The sequence below is a fragment of the Mixophyes fleayi genome, chromosome 11 (assembly GCF_038048845.1).
Source record: "Mixophyes fleayi isolate aMixFle1 chromosome 11, aMixFle1.hap1, whole genome shotgun sequence".
Lineage (NCBI taxonomy): Eukaryota > Metazoa > Chordata > Amphibia > Anura > Limnodynastidae > Mixophyes > Mixophyes fleayi.
The window spans coordinates 35,147,146-35,166,828 of record NC_134412.1 but is presented as its reverse complement, the minus strand read 5'-3'; the positions used below and the strand labels follow the sequence as shown (position 1 = coordinate 35,166,828).

Genomic DNA, 19,683 nt, shown 5'->3' with positions numbered 1-19,683 from the left:
ATTTGGAGGCCAAGTCAACAATACCTTGTACTCCTTATCATGTTCCTCAAACATTCCTGAACAATTTTTGAAGTGCAGCAGGACGCGTTATCCTGCTGAAAGAGTCCTCTGTCATCAGGGAATACTGTTGCCATGAAGAGATGTACTTGGTCTGCAACAATGTTTAGGTAGGTGCTACGTGTCACAGTAACATCCACATGAATGCCAGGACCCAAGGTTACCCAACAGGAGATTACCCAGAGCATCACCCTGCCTCAGTCTGCTTTCCTTCTTTCCATAGTGTATCCTGGTACCCTCTTTTCCCCAGGTAAGCGCACACAACGGACACGTACCTGGCCGTCCACATGATGTAAAAGAAAACGTGATTCATCACGTTTCATCAAACCAGGCCAATTTCTTCCATTGTTCCATGGTCCAGTTTTCGGTGGAGGACAGGGGTCAGTATGGGAACTCTGACCGCTCTGGGGCTACGGAGCCCCAATACGCAGCAATCTGAGAGACACTGTGTGCTCTTATATCTTTATATCATGGCCAGCATTAACGATTTGAAATGAGATAGAGCGAGGGTTGGAGATAGCATATTTTTAGGAGCATCCCTTGCTGTGTGGAGGGTGCATAGCCATTTCCACTCCACAAAAGTACTTGGAATTTGAACCAGATTAAAGCTGGCAGTCTTTGCATCTCGTCCCATACTTTTTCTCCCCCATATTGCATTTCAAGTAAAAAGCCACTTTCTAGGTGTACTTAGAGCAACCGTCTAAGTGCACACTGTTTCTCCCACAAGTGGAGGGTACGTGTGCACTTAAAGGTGCGCTAGGCCACCATCCAGGTGCACTGGTGTAAAATCAAGGTGTTCAACAGGGTGTCCAGCGTGTGATTCGTATGTGAAAATGTTCATTTGGGGGTATAGTAGTCTTGCTTTATTGCTGATATCTATTATTTCTGGATTATTATTGGATTATATATTTGATATACCTATATTTTTAATTGGTCTTTGATAGATATATATATATATATATATATATATATATATATGTCTATATATATGTGTCTATATATATGTGTCTATATATATATATGTCTATATATATGTGTCTATATATAGATATATATAGACTGGATGGTGGCCTAGCGCACCTTTAAGTGCACACGTACCCTCCACTTAGATTGTACGCTCCTTTGAGCAGGGTCATCTCTCCTCCTGTTTTCACCACTTTTAACTCTGCTCTCCAGCTACCTTGCCCTCCTCCTCTAGGACCTTCTTCTCCCCGTTCCCTCTTGCTCCCTCCTCTCCCCTCTGGGGGTTTCCCTGCCATCCGTGCCCTCTTGGGCTCCGCCGTATGCGGGACCTTCCCCTCTCCCCTCCCCCGCCCCTCTAGCTGTGCTTTGAGCTCACTGAGTTACTGTGCATTTTGTTTACTGTATCGTGCTGTCTCACCTTTGTATTGTAATTTTGTTTGTCCCTGTACGGCGCTACGGATACCTAGTGACGTCCTATAAATAAAAATTAATAATAATAATAATAATAATAATATCTATAAACACACAAAATATTATTTAAGGGTCGAAGGAACTTATTTTTAGGGTGTATTACTAGTGACCGAATAGTTTGCTCTAATAAACAGATTATCTGATTGCTTTTCTTCATGACTTTCTTATATGCAGGTTCTCAAAATGCTACCCAACATTTAACATGCAATCTAACTGGTGACTTATACAATGGTAAAACTATATGTACTTCTTGGGAATGTATCCCTTTTGCCTTGTATTCTCCAGCCAATTAACTGACCAGGTACATACTGTTTGCTTAGTCCTAGTACTTTAGTTTTATGTACTATTCTATTATGTGGAACAGTAAACACTCCAAATATATTGCATCTACTTTATTGCCAGTATCCTGTTTACAACTTGGCTTCTGGTAAAAAAAAATAATAAGGTTGCTTAGGCATCACCGAACCATAAAATCACTATGACACTAAATATCACTCATTAGAATTAAGTCAAATATTTTACTTGCGACTAATGTCTATAATTTCCTGGCTACAATTTCCTTCCCTTAGTAAGTACCACATGCACATTTTACTAGTTATTGAATAATTTATGAAGGGGGGGTTATAAAAATTATACATAATGGTCTTTGTTTTACTAAGCTTAATTCCCTTAGCACATATGAGTAGATACCATCTGGGATAGGTGCTTTTTTATTATTATTATTATTATTATTATTAATAACCTTTACTTATGGGGTGCCACATGAGGTTTGCAGAGCTGTACAGAGGGAAAACAACAAGACAGTACATGGTACAACAGTAAAATACAGTAAACAAATAACACTACAATGCTCAACACAACTACTGCTTTAGCAATTTTATTCAAGCCTAGATGTAAATGTACAGTGTTGCACAAGGAATGTTTAATGTTGTACCCGGGTTTAATCTATATCATATAGACTAATATGATATTAGGACAGTGTCTTCTGCTTCTACTTTATGATGCCTGGTAGCACTACATATGGGGCTAGAATATTTTTTCACAGAATGGTATACATTTTTACATTTACATTTTTTGTTCAAATTCCATATATTATCCAGAAAGCTAAGGAAACCAGAAAAAAGAAAAGTAACTGCAAATGGTCAGTGATCATGTAATACACACAGACAAAATCACAGCTAAAAATATATAGTGACTTTTCCAGAGTGGCTTACAGAGCATTAATGATTTAAAAGGACATTATCCCATTTCTGATAATAAACTTGTAGTCAACCTGGATGATCAGTTCTGAGGCCTAGCCCATACTTGCCAACTCTCCCTGAATGTCAGGGAGACTCCCTGAAATAGAGGTGATCTCCCTCACTCCCTGAAGAGTCTGCCATTCTCCCTGATGTTGAGCCAGTACAAGACGTGGTTGGTTTCGGCATCTGTGGCATGATGACACAGTTCAGAAATTGTGCCCTATGGCCATGTATTGATGCTGTAGAGGTGGCCATTTTCATGGAGACCAAGATTTAATCAAAGACTGACAGGTAAGACAACAAGACTTCAGTAATGGAGACAGAAATGTAAAAGACACTTCAGGCTCTAGAGATTCCTTAGCTGCTTTTCTTTAACGCATAGTTGCCTTTTCTTCAGGAATGCCCGGGAGACTCCCGCATTTCTGGGAGACAGGGCAACCTCCAGGTTCTCGCCCCCGCTATAGATAAGTGGTGGGAGGGGGGCTTAATGATGCAAATATTGCATCATCTTAGCCCCGCCCCCTGCTGTATTTGGCCACAATTGTGACAATAGTTTAGGGGACGGACCAAAGTGATGTGATTCATCAAGCTCCGCCCCCGTACGCTCACCTCCCCCAGGATCTCCCTGAAGCCAACGAGGAAAAGTTGGCAAGTATGGCCTAGCCTACTACCTGTCCAGTAACATAGAGCCTATAAGCACACTAACGGGTCTATTTACTAAGACATAAGTCTATCACAGTGACAGAATATTAGAATAATAGAATGAGTGATACTCAGATGCTTCAGTGATAGTGTTCATAGCGGTAAGGCTGTACTTACAGTCTAGAGGGAGTGACAATAGGAGCTAGTGGGATCCAGAGTGCAGGTTGGGACTGCAGCTGGTGGAACACCAGGAAGGAACAGTGGCATGTCAGAGTAGCATAGGCTTATAGTGAAGAGATGGGTTCTGAGAGAGAGACTGAAGGCTCAGGTAGAGTCTGGTCAGGCTAGGAAGTGAGTTCCATAAGTGGGGAGCAGCACAGGAGCAGAGGCGGGAGTGAGAGAAGGTAATCAGAGAGGAGGCGAGGGTCAGATACAGATTGTGAAGATCAGTCTCATATTTTGCACTTGCAGCCTCTTGTGCCTGGGGAGGCAGGTTGGTGGTGTTCAAGTGTTCAAGTGCAGAACACTAAGGGTGTGCCCATACAAGTAGAGCATGCCTGTTAGAGATTCAACCTATTGTAAGTATTTTCCGATGCGCACTTTAGGAGGCGTATCTTTACATACCTAATATCTGAGTGCAAGGTTACATGTTGATGATTTGCCTATCTTTGCTTTGGACACATCTATGTGTTCCATTTTAGGTTGCAATTCTCTTAAGATAGGTGCAATAGAAGTGTAAAAATACAAATGCTCTTTTGTCTGTACTCAAAGGGTCTCATCTAGAGGCGGATGCGTTTGCGCTCAGAACGTACATAGGAAAAGATGCATGTAAAAAAAACCAATATGCTGAGTCAGATGCATCCCAAGGTACATCCAGCTCAAAACAGTAGCATCTGCTCCAGAAATAAATCTGGCAAGTGTGTATAACTTTGCCCTCGCAACAATGTAGAGATAGCGGGGAGATGTGGCTTGGCATATACACAAGAGAGACTATTGTCTAGTTGCAATCACATATAAAATGTAATTAAATGCAAAAACAAATACAAAATAAATGAAATAGAAATATCTTTTTTTATCCCCATTAAAATCAGTGAGGCAGAGGCAGAAGTGCTAACCACTAAGCCAGTGTGCCTGTTCTGTCTCTCCAGGCGTAAGGTCAAATATATGCATAATATATGCAAGTCATAGGTATGCAAATATATGCAAAAAAAACTACATACACAGGCCTGCATATATTGCAGAAAAAATGACATACATCCAACTCTAATTGAGTCCCAAAGGGCACATTTTATGTCCAACTTTAAATAAGGCTCATAGTGAATGTATCCTATTCAAATATTATAGTGCAACTTCACTTTTTGCCATTGTGACAACCATTGTTTCACAGCTTCGAACCAATCTTGAAAAGAATGTTTTTGTACTTTAATTCAGAGATTTCTGGAAACATTGGTGTGTCACCAAAATAGGCAGGCATTAGCTCCTTCATATGAAGCGTAGTACCCAGAACACTATTGCTAGCATTTTATATATAAAATAACTTGTGTTTTAAAGTATAGTGGTCCTTTAAAATCATTGACTGTTCAAATCAAATACATTTCCCAGCTGTGCTTTTGTTAAAAGAGTAGCCAGCAAGACCGGATAATTGGCACAATATGACTCATGCAGGAAAGTCATAAAAAGTATTCTTATTTTTCCTTTAAATACTTGCACATCACAGTGAATTCCAGCAAGGAAAGCTAAGATGCACATTCCAGCCTTTTGCTTTTGTTGACCAAGCACAAAAAAGATATTTCTGCAGAGCTACAGAGGAGTCAAATTCTGCGTTAAGTATAACCAAGTGTTTGCCCTTTTGATATTTTCATTCTATGCCATACAGCAAACTAGCAACTCTTTGCCATATTGTTTGTCCAATTGTGAGGAGTTGTGTGGCCTAGAGATTGCACAGTGTAACCAGGCACCTGGTTTCCTATGCCATTGTGGGAGTCAATGGCTTTGCAGCTTGTAATCTTTTGGCTCTCTCTGGATTTGACTTGGCCTTGTATACTTGTTACTGAGCTATGCTGTGATCTGAATGTGATATCTGTGTGTATCAGTCTCACGATTATTTAACAAGTGCAACAAAACATACACCAAGATAAGCTTTATTTTCCCATAATTCTTATTTGTCCTAATTTTAATGTACATTAATATTTGTCATGTGGGGGGAATAAGTTTAATTAGAGAAACATTATTGTGATGGTTGTATGCAGTGAGATTGAGGGAACATTTTGTAATTTTATTTAAAAAAAAGAAAGGTTAATTACAGAGTAGATATAATTGAGATTGCTCAAGACTACAAATATAGTCCTATCTTTTTATACCATGTTGTCACTTAACAAATCTGCAAAAATTCTGACTTAGAATTTCTCTGCAGTGCCTGTAAAGTATTTAACAGCAATAATTATTGACTGGCACACAAGCGTATAGGAAAAAGTACATTATGAAAAAACTGCTCTGATAATTATACCACAAGCAGCACCTGAAGGCAAATGTCTCTGTTAGATATTTTATATTAGAGAGCAGTAAGGTGTGCAGCTAGGGCTACGATACAACAAAATCAACTGTTCACTTTATTATGGTAAATTGCTACCTTTTTCCTTTTAGCGTTACAGTGGCATTTTATTTATAATTATAAGGTAGAAGGAGATATTATGTTCGTTTAAATGTATAAAAATTATACTAACAACCAAGTCTACATCTAGTCTTGTGGCTCTGTTGGACTAAACTGTGTTGGGTTCTTGGGTTTTATATACTGGTCATGGGTGGCATACAATGTGTTTGGCACTAGAGGAACACACAGTGTTTGGCATTGGGGGGGGCTACAATGTTTATTGTACTGGATGAGATATTGGGTTTGTTATTGGGTGCAGCAATCTGTTGTAACATACAGGGCACCAGTAGTGCATTGGTGTGCATAAAAGTATTTCCATTGCTGGATATGGCTAATGAAGGGTACAATGTGTTGGCACCGCATATTTTAAGTATATTTGCTATGCACTAACTGCCTAACGCTTAATATAACATAAGTGTTCTTATATAAGGATGTTTAGGCTAATACCGTGCAGCATCGCAGTCCCCATAGATTTATACGGGGACTGCAATGTTCTGCAATGCATCAAGCTTTGTTAAGCTTCTCAGTGCACAGACAGGTAACGCCATCCCAGAGTAGCCCCGGGATGATGCATCCTAGCGGTACATAAATATGCATCATTGCGATGTGCAGCGATGCATATTTAGTTGTACCGCATCAAATTGATGCATAGACCAAACAGTGTGTTGGCTGAATACAATTTGCCAACAGTGGTGCTGTATTCTGTGCTGGCCACTTAATATGCTGAGCATTTTTTATGGTGCATATGATATGCCGTCTCAGTGTAGCAGTATGATGAGCAGTGAATTGTTACTCTTGTAAAAAAAAAAGATACTAATAGACAAACAGGGTGGTATTCAATTGTCAGCGAGTTTGTTTTTCCCCCGCAGCATTAAAAAACAAATCTCTGGCGGCTTTTTGACGGCAGTAGCGTTTTGAGTTAGCGCAGCGGCAAAACTCGTGCAATTCAGTTGAAAAAGAGGGAACGCTGCCCCGCGCGTTAATCACTGTGTTTGCGAGTTTTTAGGGGAGTGATGGGGAGTTTTAACGCAGTCATGTATAACACAAAAAAAAAAGTTTTGCATACATTTCCATACATTAGATTGCATTACACATTGATAATATCTACATTACAGTACATTCTTTAGCATATTTTTTAATTAAACAATTTTTTACCATAAAATAATCTATACCATGTCAAAACACATTGCTACATTCATATTAGTACCAAAAACATACATAAATATAATTAACTAATGATTTTATTTATTTTTATTTTTTTATGTAAACTCTATTTAATTATTTTTTCCCAAGAAAATCAACTTACACAAGTTAGGAATCAGTGATAAACATAAGTTTAACATTTTTTCCACATTATTACATGATTTCAAATACTTTTCAGAGATTTTTTTATTTTTAGCACACCCCAATGAGGTGCGAGATAAAACAGCATATTTTCCTGTTTAACGCACCGCTTTAAAAAACAATTGAATAGCTTTTAACGCGGCTGCCTCTCGCACACCCTATACTTTCAATAGACCTTCTACTGGAGCGCGAAAGGACCGTTTCATGAAAAAAAACTGAGCGTCAAAAATGGAATTGAATCGCGGGGAAAGTTAACCTGCTCGAAAATTATAAAAAATAGCGTTAAAGTGAATTAACGCAGTAAAAAAAAACACGCTGACAATTGAATACCCCCCACAGCCTATTATGTAATTCAATATGTGCAATGTGTGTGTTGCTTTTGTTTTTGTTTTTCCCTCAGTAAAGTGTCACCCACCAATAAAAAAAATCCACTCACTCTGGAATCTGTAGAAATGAACCATATAATGAAATATTTGCCAACAGGGGAAACTTACTTTCCATCAACATCTGATATAATCCTCTTAAATAAACAGAACCAAATTTTAAAGGATAAGACTGAAAATATTGGACAAAATAGTTGGTTTGTAAATTAATCAATTTAAATAACTAGACATAACATTTTCACTTTACTCTCAGCAACTAGAAATAAAGCTAAAGTGAATTAAAAATATTTAACTTTTGTTAGGAATCTGTAAACGTTTAATATATTCAGGTTGTATGATTTATTTTACAATAAAATATGGAGAACACACAATAAGGGTTGGATTTTTAGTTTTAGCAAAGAAACGGAGCAAATTTGCACTTTGGGAAAACCATGTTGCTTAGAGGGCAAGGAAAATTTAAAATGTAGGAACAGATTTATAGTTGAGATACGACATGTCATAGATCAAGTTTAATTTCAGTGTAAAAATAAAGCTATCAAGTGTTTGTGTGCTACATGAAAAAACAGACAGTATTTTCCTTTCGTGCAAAAAAAAAGTCAGTTTGTACCCCTGGCATAGTAACATGGTTTGCCCAGGTGCATAGTTGCTCCTTGTCTTTGGTTTGTTCCAAACTCAAAATCAGGCACTAAATGTGGACATTGGTCTCGGTTAGTGGGTACCAAAATAAAATCCTCTTTCAGAGCCTTATATAAGGGATAATGCACTGCCGACTGTAGTTTATATGGGTATTATAAGTGATCATCATCATCATTTATTTATAAAGTGCCACTAATCCTGCAGCACTGTACAGAGAACTCAGAACAGAGAACACAGAAGTCACCCAGTAGTTCTGTGACCATTTAAAGGAACAGGTCTCTAGGCCAAGTGCTTTTATAAAGGTCACAGAAGATCAAGATGACTTCTAATATTCATAATAATTTAAACTAGTGGGTGCATTATTCCTTAGAATGCACACGTTTTTTTCCTAATGAACAACAGACTCACCAATTATAAGTCATACCAGTAGTCACCGTTTATACAAATATAATTTACACAATTTTATATACATTAGCATAATTTGTACACTATATAAGTATAACATGATTTATCATTAAATCTGGTTAAACCATGTTGTTAATCATTTTTAGGAATGATTGGCCTACAGGCAGTATAGGCCCGTTTCACCTGCTGATCTCATTGACCTGTCAATAGGAATGTATATTAAAGACCCATCTAACTATGTCACCTAACTTCAGTAATCATAGTTGTGCCCCTTGGGTGCTTTCCACGCTTAAACTGTTGCAGCTTCATAAGCGCTGGGGCCTAATTTTTATAGCGTTTTTATCACAGCTAGAAAATTGCAACTCTTTTGAATCTCACACTTTATAATGAATACTTTCATCACTCTGTGTGACTGGGTTGCTCAGAAATAATATATTTTAATTGGAAAGAATTTAATGAGCACTTTGGACACTTTTTTCAAATAGCTGCTATCAGCGTTTAAAAAAAAACCACATAAAGCATTTTTGTGACTTCCTCTCCATTCTACCCATAGAAATGAACTATTTCCATTTGGAGCGAGCAGGCTCAGCACTCTCTAATCATGGAGTGAAACGTGACTGTGAGATATTAAGTAATCTTAATATTAACTGATAGATGATGATGATAATAAAGTAGTAGGTTTATGCCAAATAAATTTGTACAGAAATTGCCAGAGAACTTAGTATGCAGGATTGTCCAACGGCTATTTGAATTCAGGACTTAAACACAACCAGAAGTGATACTGTTACTATATACACAATATGAACAGCTAATGCAAATTGCATTCAACATGTGAACAGGAAAAACAAATAGAATCTCTGGCCCCAGGTGTTGTGCGCGGTATTTCGTCATTTTTAGGTATAAGTTGTTATGAACGAACACAGGTGACATACAGTAATTCACTAAATTGTAAAGAAAGAAAGATTAAGAGAAATAGAGCTGAACCTGTTTCGGGGGACATTAGTCTACAATAGAGGTTTAACTGAGCAATTTTTTGAAGAACTGGTGGAACCACATTGTTAGCGAAACCTTTTCTTTTTTTTGGTGATGTGATCTTAAATTTCTCTTTCTCACAGTGTAACAATTTAAACACCTTGCAGATCAATGCAACTTTTCCTGATCAGTTTCATGAAACAAAATAGTATTAGTGCCTTAGGCCCCTATTTAGTATTGACTACATTTTTAACACAAACCCTTTCAATCCTTAATACAAAGATAAGGATTGAAAGATAGTTTGCATTTATTAAAAAAACCTCAGCAGGACCAGCAGTAATGAAAGACTGTTGTTCCTGCAAATACCCCTCTCCTATCCTTTCTCTCTCTGTTCACTATCGCAAAGTGGTCACCTTTATGATAGTGACCGGAGGGGAGAGCAGTAAGATGCAATGAGAGTTCCAACGATCACTCTACCGCAATGCTCTCCTTATAGAGCAGACCGAAAAATTACACATACGGTAATATACGCCAGCCTGAGCTTGTGTACATTACAGTATGTGTAAATGCCGTTTCATTACTTGTTACAGTGCAGTAAACAGCAGTCTCCATAGACATCTATGGGGACTGCTATGGATTTTGTTAAAAACTGCAAAGCTGCAGAAATATGTGATATCTGCTGCAATGCTCTGTTGATACATTTGGACCATACTTATATTTGCGTCTATTCCCCGAAAGCTACCGTTTTCGGGGAAATTTAATGATATACGGAATAATAAATAAGCCCTTTAATCACTTGTAAGATTAGTGGAAATGTAATATTTTTATTATTTATGTTTGTATCCTTAAGCATACTTGCCAACCTTATGTTGGCTGGGTCTGGGAGATCCTGGAGGGCAGGAGGGGTGTATGGGCAGAGGGGACGGGGCTTCACAATTTACGTCATTTTGGCCCCGCCCCGGGTAACGTAATGCCTGTTTTGGGTCTTTTTACAGTGTAAAAAGCCCAAACAAGCATTACATCACTGGTGGTGGGGCCAAAATAACGCAAATCACGAAGCCCTGCCCCCTCTGCCCATACATTCCGGCTCTAATTTTATTGAAGTGGGCAGATTGGCCAGATGTGGGAGAATCGCCAGCTCTCCCGGGAGTCCATGAGACCGACCTAAATTTCGGGAGTCTCCCGGACATTCCGGGAGAGTTGGCAAGTATGTTCTTAAGGCTGTTGTATAAATCATAAACTAACTGAAGGGGATCTATACACACAAGAACACTTATACATAAAATAAGTGTTCTTATATAAGGATGTATGCATAAGAACGTTTTATTTTCAAACTTAAGCAATGCGTTGGTAATCAGTATTATTCAGAGTATACAGTATTTGAACAGGAAACTGTAATGAAAAAAAAGTTTGAGAACTATGGTTGTCTTAAGAAATGCATGGACATATAATGCCTAGTAAATTGTCTATACAGCCATTAAACAAAAGCTGCAAACACTCTCTTACAAAATGTAAATATACATCACTGACATGAAAGACGTTTTAGAACTGTAGCTAAGTGGCTTAACAAACACTTAATAAAAGGTTTTATAGACATGCTCTATTCTCAGACAGGGATTGTATATTTAGCTGATGCATATACCATTGAGTTTTAAGCATATACTTCCTGTGAATCAGCTGGGAGCAATGTTTGTTTTCTTTATTAAATCTTTTAATAAGAAGCGGAAGAAAAGTCAGAAAAAAAAACATTAAGTAGACTGACAGAACTTTTTCTTATTCAGTCACTTCTGTCTCCTGTAAAGTTATTTTGTGTCTGACTTTCAGCTCTTCAGTCACTGAGAACCCGACTCCTAATAATTCAAATTTACACCTTCTTAGGTCCCGTTCACACATGTAAGCTAGGAAAATGGATAAAACACAGGAAAACTTAACTATGCTTAATGGTGCATTTTTACGCACTGTCCATGTACTTTCAACGTGTTATTACAAATACAATCCAAATTTTAAATGTGTCATTAAGCTTTTCAACGCAATGGTGGGACCGGCACAGTTCACTCTTATGTGTCCTTATTTAATGTCCTTTTTATGTGTTTATCAATTTGTGAAAGCACAAAAAATGTGGAGAGGTGTGAAGAAGCCCTTAAACGACTGTTAAGGAAACATCTCCATAGGAATAGAAATTTTTCTAGAAGTAGGCAATTTTGTTTCCTCATGGAAACCCAATCGATCCATCCATACATTTATCCAATCAACAACTTCCTAGTTTCAAGAAAAACTAGGAAACGTTTGCCACGACTAAGCACACACAACGAAACGCGCGTCGGTGTTTCGCTGGATGCCTGTATTTATCTGTTTAATTTGAGGGATTTCTATTTAAGCAGATCCAAAGTTAGATAGAGCATATGCTAGGCAGTTAGCAAGACACTATTAGATACCAGCATGAAATGCCCTGTAGGTTATCAGGATTGCTAGGCAAATCTACTTGCTCATTTTGAGAATAGTCCTGTAAATTATTCATATACCAGATGTGGTCTATGAAGCATTCTATTATTTATTCACTTGAGATCTATAGCATATGGGTTTATTGACCCTATCATTATATTATATAGAGGACCTTTGCAGCATCCAGCAAATTTTAATAGCACATATTTGTTTTATGTTATATATACTTTTATATTTTGCTGAATTACACAGCTAATAAAAGTTAAGTTTTAATTAGTTGTGTTTTCTCCTTCATGAGTATATATGAGGGCACAAGTGCACCTGCTCTAATTTCTCTTATCCTTGTCAATAACCTATACTTTAGTGAATAATAGCTATTAACAAATGACAGATAATCACTTGTATAATAGGAACTAGTGGGTTACTGCTCTCCATCACTTGTGCGATAGGTATAGGTTCTCTTTCCACCAATTATATACTCCTTTAGCTATTTACTAAAGCTGCTTAGACATCTGCAATACCCTGAATTTATTCATTTTCTTCTTGAAGAGAAACACATGGGGGCATATTTACTAAACTGCGGTTTTTAAAAAGGGAAATGTTGCCTATAGCAACTCATTAGATTCTAGCTGTCATTTGGTAGAATGTACTAAATAAATGATAACTAGGGGCCTGAGTCATTAAGGATCTTCACTTTAGAAACTTCTTATTTCAGTCTCCTGGACAAAACCATGTTACAATGCAAGGGGTGCAAATTAGTATTCTGTTTTGCACATAAATTAAATACTGACTGTTTTTTCATGTAGCACACACATATCAACTTTAAATTCCAGTGTACAAATAAGCTATCAAGTATTTGTGTGCTACATGAAAAAACAGTCAGCATTTAATTTATGTGCAAAACAGAAAACTAATTTTTTTTCACCCCTTGCATTGTAACATGGTTTTGTCCAGGAGACTGAAATAAGAAGTTTCTCAAGTTAAGATCCTTAATGAATCAGGCCCTAGAATCTGATTAGTTGCTATAGGCAACATCTCCAATTTTCCAAACCCTCAGTTTAGTAAATATATTCCCATGGTGTATTTTAAAAGAAAGAATAAAATACAAATTGTTCAAAGACTGATTTTATATTGATAACTTACTTTATATGCATCTGTAGTTTGAAGGGGAACTCTGATCCTGTAAGTAATTTATCAAATGGATTCACTTATTTGCACAAAATTATATGAAAACAAACATTACTCCTTTAATATGCAATCCTATAGAAAAAGCAACATGGTAATTTCACCCAATGTTATGCCATTTCCTGTTTAATTGATATACTTTTCTATGTTGCAACAAGTTTGTGACACATCCTCTGTAAAGACTAGTGTTGTGCAGACAAAGTAGCATATCAGCCATTACAAATGAGAGCCCAGGGTTTGTTTTAGGCCAATAGTAGAATGGGTGCACTATATAAAGAATACCAGCAATGTATCATGGCTTAAGGTCTCTTCTTCTATGCACAAATCAGGTCGCACAATACAGGGACTAATGAAGCTATTGTTGTTCTCTGATCCATCTGTAATTAATAAAAGGAATAGATTCACTTTGAAAGACAGGTAACTGTATATTTTAGTATAAAGCATGTGACATTCAGTGTGTACAGCGCTGCGGAATTAGTGGCACCATTTAAATAACTGATGATGATTTGTGTAACTAGCAAGCACGTGTGCTGTCAATGGGTTGGGAGGTAAATGGAGGATATTTCATTGACTGCCTTGCACAAGAAATTGGAGCATGCAGTCTCCATAAAACATTTGCATGCTTTTAATAGCTGGTAAAAGCCTTTTTTTATAACCAGTGGGTAACTGGCCTAATAGGCCCCGGGCCAGAACTAAGCAACTGGTGGCTCTCCAGCTGCTGTAGAACTAAAAGTCCCAGCATGCCCTAGCAACCTCTGCTGGAAAGCCACAGGTTTTCGAAGCCTGATGACATACAAATATATGCGAACAATAACATTTGTTTGCATAAATAATTAAATGTACATAATGCATTCAATAATACTGAATGCATACTTTCATTCAAACCCCTGGGAGAAAATTTATCAAGCTGTGGGTCAGAAAAAGTGGACATGTTGCCTATAGCAACCAATCAGGTTCTGTACTAAATAAATGATAACTAGAATCTGAATGGTTGCTATAGGCAACATCTCCACTTATTCAAACCCGCAGCTTGATAAAATTACCCCCTGATGTTTACACTGACCAAATCATTATTTAACTTTAAACTGAAACCATCTAAGCAGAAATGAATGACTTATATACACAACTTTAAACATGTACCGCATAGTGTGCAAGTACTGTGCCACAGTTATTCCCACAGGTATGCTGCTAAGATAAGAGTATATAAACAACTGGTCATGTGTTCAAACACTGTGCATGAGCGGGTGCCTGATCTTCATGCAGGTCACTGTAGCAAGTAATGTTTTCTATTTTATTTTTTAGATGTATGTATTAAAAGGTGGCTGGTTAATATATCAAGTGATATAAGGGCATATTTATTAAAGAGGGCATTTTTAACACAATCCCTTTCAATCCTTATCGCAAATATAAGCATTGAAAAATTGTGTGTATTTATTAAAAAACTTCAACAGGAACATCAATCACGAAAATCTGCTGTTCCCCTCGAAGACCCCTCTCTTATCTTTTCTATGGTCACTTTGACCACCTTTGTGATAGCGACCGGAGGGGAGGGCAGTAAGATGCGGTGAGGGATCTGAAGATCCCTTTACCGTAATGCTCTCCCCATACAGCAGATCTGAAAAATTACACATACGGTAATGTACACCAGCCTGAGCTGTATGTGGCTGAGCTGGTGTACTTTATCGTATGTGTAAAAGCATTTTTAATACTTGTTAAATTGCGGTATATAGCAGTCCCCATAAACATCTATGGGGACTGCTATGTACTTCGGAAAAAAATGCAAAGCAGCGATGCCCTGTTGATAGATTAGGAAGATACTTCAATTTGCGTCTATTCCCTGAAAATAGCCGATTTCGGGAAATTGACATGACAAACAGGTTTAATGAATAGGCCACATAAAGAGTAAACATACTCTTGCTTTACACTGTAAAGATCTATCACAGTTCTTGAAGAGAAGCCATGCAAAATGATGCCAAGTGTTTTTACAGCACACAATAAAACAGACTGAAGTCTGAAGGATCCTCTTTGATACAGTCACACTGTCAACCCGAAAACTCGGTAGACAAGACTATAATTGTGGGCAATCAGAAATAAAGTTGTAGTGACATTTTGTACTATTCAAGTTTCTTGGAAAAGCAGAACGTTTTACAGAGGTGTGAAATTTCAGCAATACTATCTAACACCATCCACACTAGTTGTAAATCCACATTTCATAGAAGTTATAATCTATGAATAGAGCTGGGATGACAACAGTAAATTTATTCTGCTTTGTGCTATGTTTGTGGTAGGACTGGGGACACTTTTCCGACCAGCATAACGTGCAGCATTTTGCTGACAAATGAGGAACAAGGTTTACAATTTACTCATATCTAGTGGCAGTGCAAAAATCAGTTCTATTATGTGTTGGGATTGTTCCTTTTGTGACATGTAGTGAATTATAATCATGACTTAAAGCAAATGTAGGCACCATGTGACTCACACATGCTGGGACTTGAAGCTCCACAATAGCCTGCTAGCCATATGTTGCCTAAACCTGATTTAAAGGATTACTAGGTATTTGTTAACACAGAACAATTCCCCACTGGAGATTATAAAGTCGCACAATGTGAACGCTTGAGATTTTGTAGGGAACAGAAAATATAACTGTGAACAATCAACACAAAAAATTACTTTTGACGTACACTAGGGGGGTTTCCAAAAAGTTTGACATTGTTGTTGCATTTCGTGAGCCACCTATCTACTGCTTATTTATAGAGCATTCATGAAAAGAACAATAGATGGATTCCTTCAGGTCGACCATTTTCCTGCTTCTACAAACTCTGCAACAACCTATCTCACAAGACAGGCATTATTGACATGACAAGCGGATGCAGTGACAGTCATTGTATTCAGCCAATACCAAAACATTGGCATGTACCTACAGCATGTGTACGTCCAACTGACAAATACCCGCAGTTCCTGCACACTTCCATTTACAGCAAGTAAGGATCATATGAAGATACTCAGAATACAGTGTATAATCTATAGCGCAATGTTGACAGGCAGAAACGCTTTGACGCAGTCACTCTTGCTTCTCATACAAGTGGCATTAGCGCTATTCAGGCTGCGTATCAAACACACTGCTACATCGGTGAACAGTATAAGCCATCGGATGGCTTTATTGGACAAAAAGCAGACGCTCTTACAGCTCTTTAATACAGTGTATCATTCTGTCAGTCTAACACTGCAATGAAGTGAGCACACAGATTTGTCTCTTGCAGAAAGAGAAGAATGACCCAAACCATATGCGGTACTGAGAGAGAAGAATAGAGCTTCCTGGGCTTACCTCGTCCACTGTTAAGGGCATACAAATCCGGTACTCTTTCACCAGCATCCTGGGCCAAGCGCCGATTCTGCACTCAGAGAAAACTTTACCGGGCTCTCTGTGTTTCCCTCACCTTGCAGTATGTGCTGTTTCTCAGCAGGCTTCAGGCACACCTTTGCATGAAAGTGGAAAAACTCCACCTACCACCACACACACATACACACACAGAGAATGTTAACTCATTGCTGACTCAGTGTGATCGGTGGCTGGGGGCACAAGACTCCAGCTAACCTCACACCTACAGCATAAAGCTGCTGCTAGCTGTTCTGTCAGTGTTGTGTTCTTTTCTCTCTCCCCCCCCTCTCTTGCTCTCTCTTTCCTTCCTTCCCTCTCTCACCCCCCCTTCTTCATTTCATCATTATGCTTTCTTTTTGCTTTTCTGATTGATTTCTGACTTCTACTTAAACGTTCATTTTCTCCTGCATTATTTACTAGTGTATGGAAGGAGCAGACACAAAATCACTAAAGTGCACTATAGCTGCCAATTTAGCTTAGGTTATATCTACAGAGCACATTTTTAGACTAATAGCATTTGTGAGGGTTAGTTAATATATTTATGATTCAAATCAACTAAAAATGATGGAAATCTTTGTTGTAAAGTGACTGTGGTATTGTAGCTGTTATTATGTGATCATTTCCATTCTCCTCATGACCTTGTTGATCAGAAACTTAATGTTTTTAGTCATATCTAGATAGTAAGCTTTTATGACCTCTTTCCTTTTCCTCAGTGTACATTTTGGGGGTCATGTAGAGTTGTACGTAAATTGTGTTTTTGGCATCTAATATGCTTTTGTACTTCTGAGCATGTATAGTTTTGGATGAGTATTATAAGCAGAAAACTCAATTTGCGTCTAATTCAACATAAGCGCATTGTGGGTCTGATTCATTAAGGAAAGTAAAGGAAAAAAAGGAGTAAATTTGCTCCTGGACAAACCATGTTACAATGCAAGGGGTTTCCTCCGGGTGCTCCGGTTTCCTCCCACACTCTAAAAATATACTTGTAGGTTAATTGGCTGCTATAAAAAAAATAATTGACCCTAGTCTCCCTCTCTCTCTGTGTGTGTGTGTGTGTGTGTGTGTGTGTGTGTGTGTGTGTATGTTAGGGAATTTAGACTGTAAGCTCCAATGGGGCAGGGACTGATGTGAATGAGTTCTCTGTACAGCGATGCGGAATCAGTGGCGCTATATAAATAAATGGTGATGATGATGAAGGGATGCAAATTAGTTTATTATTTTGCACATAAGGAAAATACTGGTTGCTTTTTTTCATGTAGCACACAAATATTAGATACCTTTATTTTTACACTGAACTTTAAAGTTTCAGTAGATCACAGTGAGGGATCACTGCTCTGCTACACACGAAACCCTGACCCAGAATGAACCCTACCCCAACCATAAATTTATTCCCACATTTTCAATTTACCTCCCCCTCCAAAGCAACATGGTTTAGCCGAAGGTGAGGTTACTCCTTTTTTTTTGCTTTACTTTCCTTAATGAATGAGGCCCTATGTGTATTTGGGATTTCTTTCTTATAGGTGCTACTAACCTACTAACTTATAATATTCAGAACGTTATACGTACAATTTTGCAGAGCTCCCTTCTCTTTTTAATGTAAGAATTGTAAATGTTTTTTGCCTCACTGTAAGTCTGCAAAATATTGTTAATTTCCAACATCCCTATGACAGATAAGTATTGCTTTGTATATTGAGGTGTGCTGTATAGTGATAAAAACCCAAACTAGATATCTTATTATATGCAGTTCATAAGGGAACTCTGTTTATGTGCATAATTAGTTACAGGAACTTTGTCCCTGCACATTCTCCATCATGTTTTATAGAGCACAGCATACTCGCTTTATTCCATTAAAATAAGGAGCAAATACATAAATATATTACAAAGTCATTGTTATTATTAAATGAAGGAAAAAAGATGTAAAATTATACTGTATCAAATAATAATAATAATAATAATAATAATAATAATTATTATTATTATTTCTGTAATGTAACAAAATACTAAAATATAGCATACCAAAACATACTAGAAATATGTCCCATTTTATGCTAAATATAAGGAAACCAAATGCATACCTATAAAATATAAGTTAAAATTCATAACGGTTGAGTCCACATAATTACACCATTATATATAATTGTAACAGCAAAATGTTATTGTTTACTATTTTGTGATCATCAGCCTCATCTCCGTATTAAACATGTTGGCTTATTGCTTTTATATTTCATTTTACTTTCAAATGGTGCTCATTTTATTACAAAATTAAAAAAAGATGGTAGAAGCATTTTTGAGGTTTGCACCATATTCATCTTTATGTAAAGGATTATAGTTACATGACCCCATGCAAATAAAGCTTTAGAGTAATTAAGACAATATTCCACTTGTTTGGATTGTATATTTTTCCTTATCCATCCACTTATTTTATTGCAATACAAAAAAAGAAAACTGAAATAAGCAATAACTGTAACATAAATAAATGAATTAATAATACCTATTTTTATTTATGAAAGACTGAAAAAGGAGTGCGTTTTCTTTCTTAATAATATCCCCAGATAAAATCGCACAGGTGTTCTAAAAGCAAACTACAAGTCCCAAAATGCCCCTCCAGCCAACTGCTGGAAAGCCACAGTTTGTATAACTTTATAGCGTCAAATAATTTTTCTGATTGACTCTAATTCCTACTAGAATGACTGTTATGAGTCTCATCCATCTTGCTCCAATGTAACTACTGTGGCAAAGGTGAGAGTGGTGGCAGGTAAGATGGTGAATAACTAAAAATAAAATATTGCGAAATAAATAGCCAACATGATATATACATAGGGGCTGATGCTGAGTTTGACATACGTGCAGATTGGCTCTGATCTGACACTTGTTACCTGTTCTTTAATGGAAAAAATAAATGTGAAATAAAGC

General features: G+C 37.4%; 1 protein-coding gene across 1 annotated transcript in view; it reads right to left on the bottom strand.

Annotated features, from left to right (window-relative positions):
* LOC142107816 (cytoplasmic phosphatidylinositol transfer protein 1-like) overlaps nucleotides 1–17,040 on the bottom strand; it is a 135,086-nt gene extending 118,046 nt beyond the window's left edge. The window contains exon 1 of the mRNA XM_075191437.1: nucleotides 16,717–17,040. Coding sequence (XP_075047538.1) covers nucleotides 16,717–16,764 — 48 coding nt within the window. The 5' untranslated portion in view covers nucleotides 16,765–17,040. The remainder of the gene's footprint in view (nucleotides 1–16,716) is intronic.
* Between the last annotated feature and the right edge of the window lie 2,643 nt (nucleotides 17,041–19,683).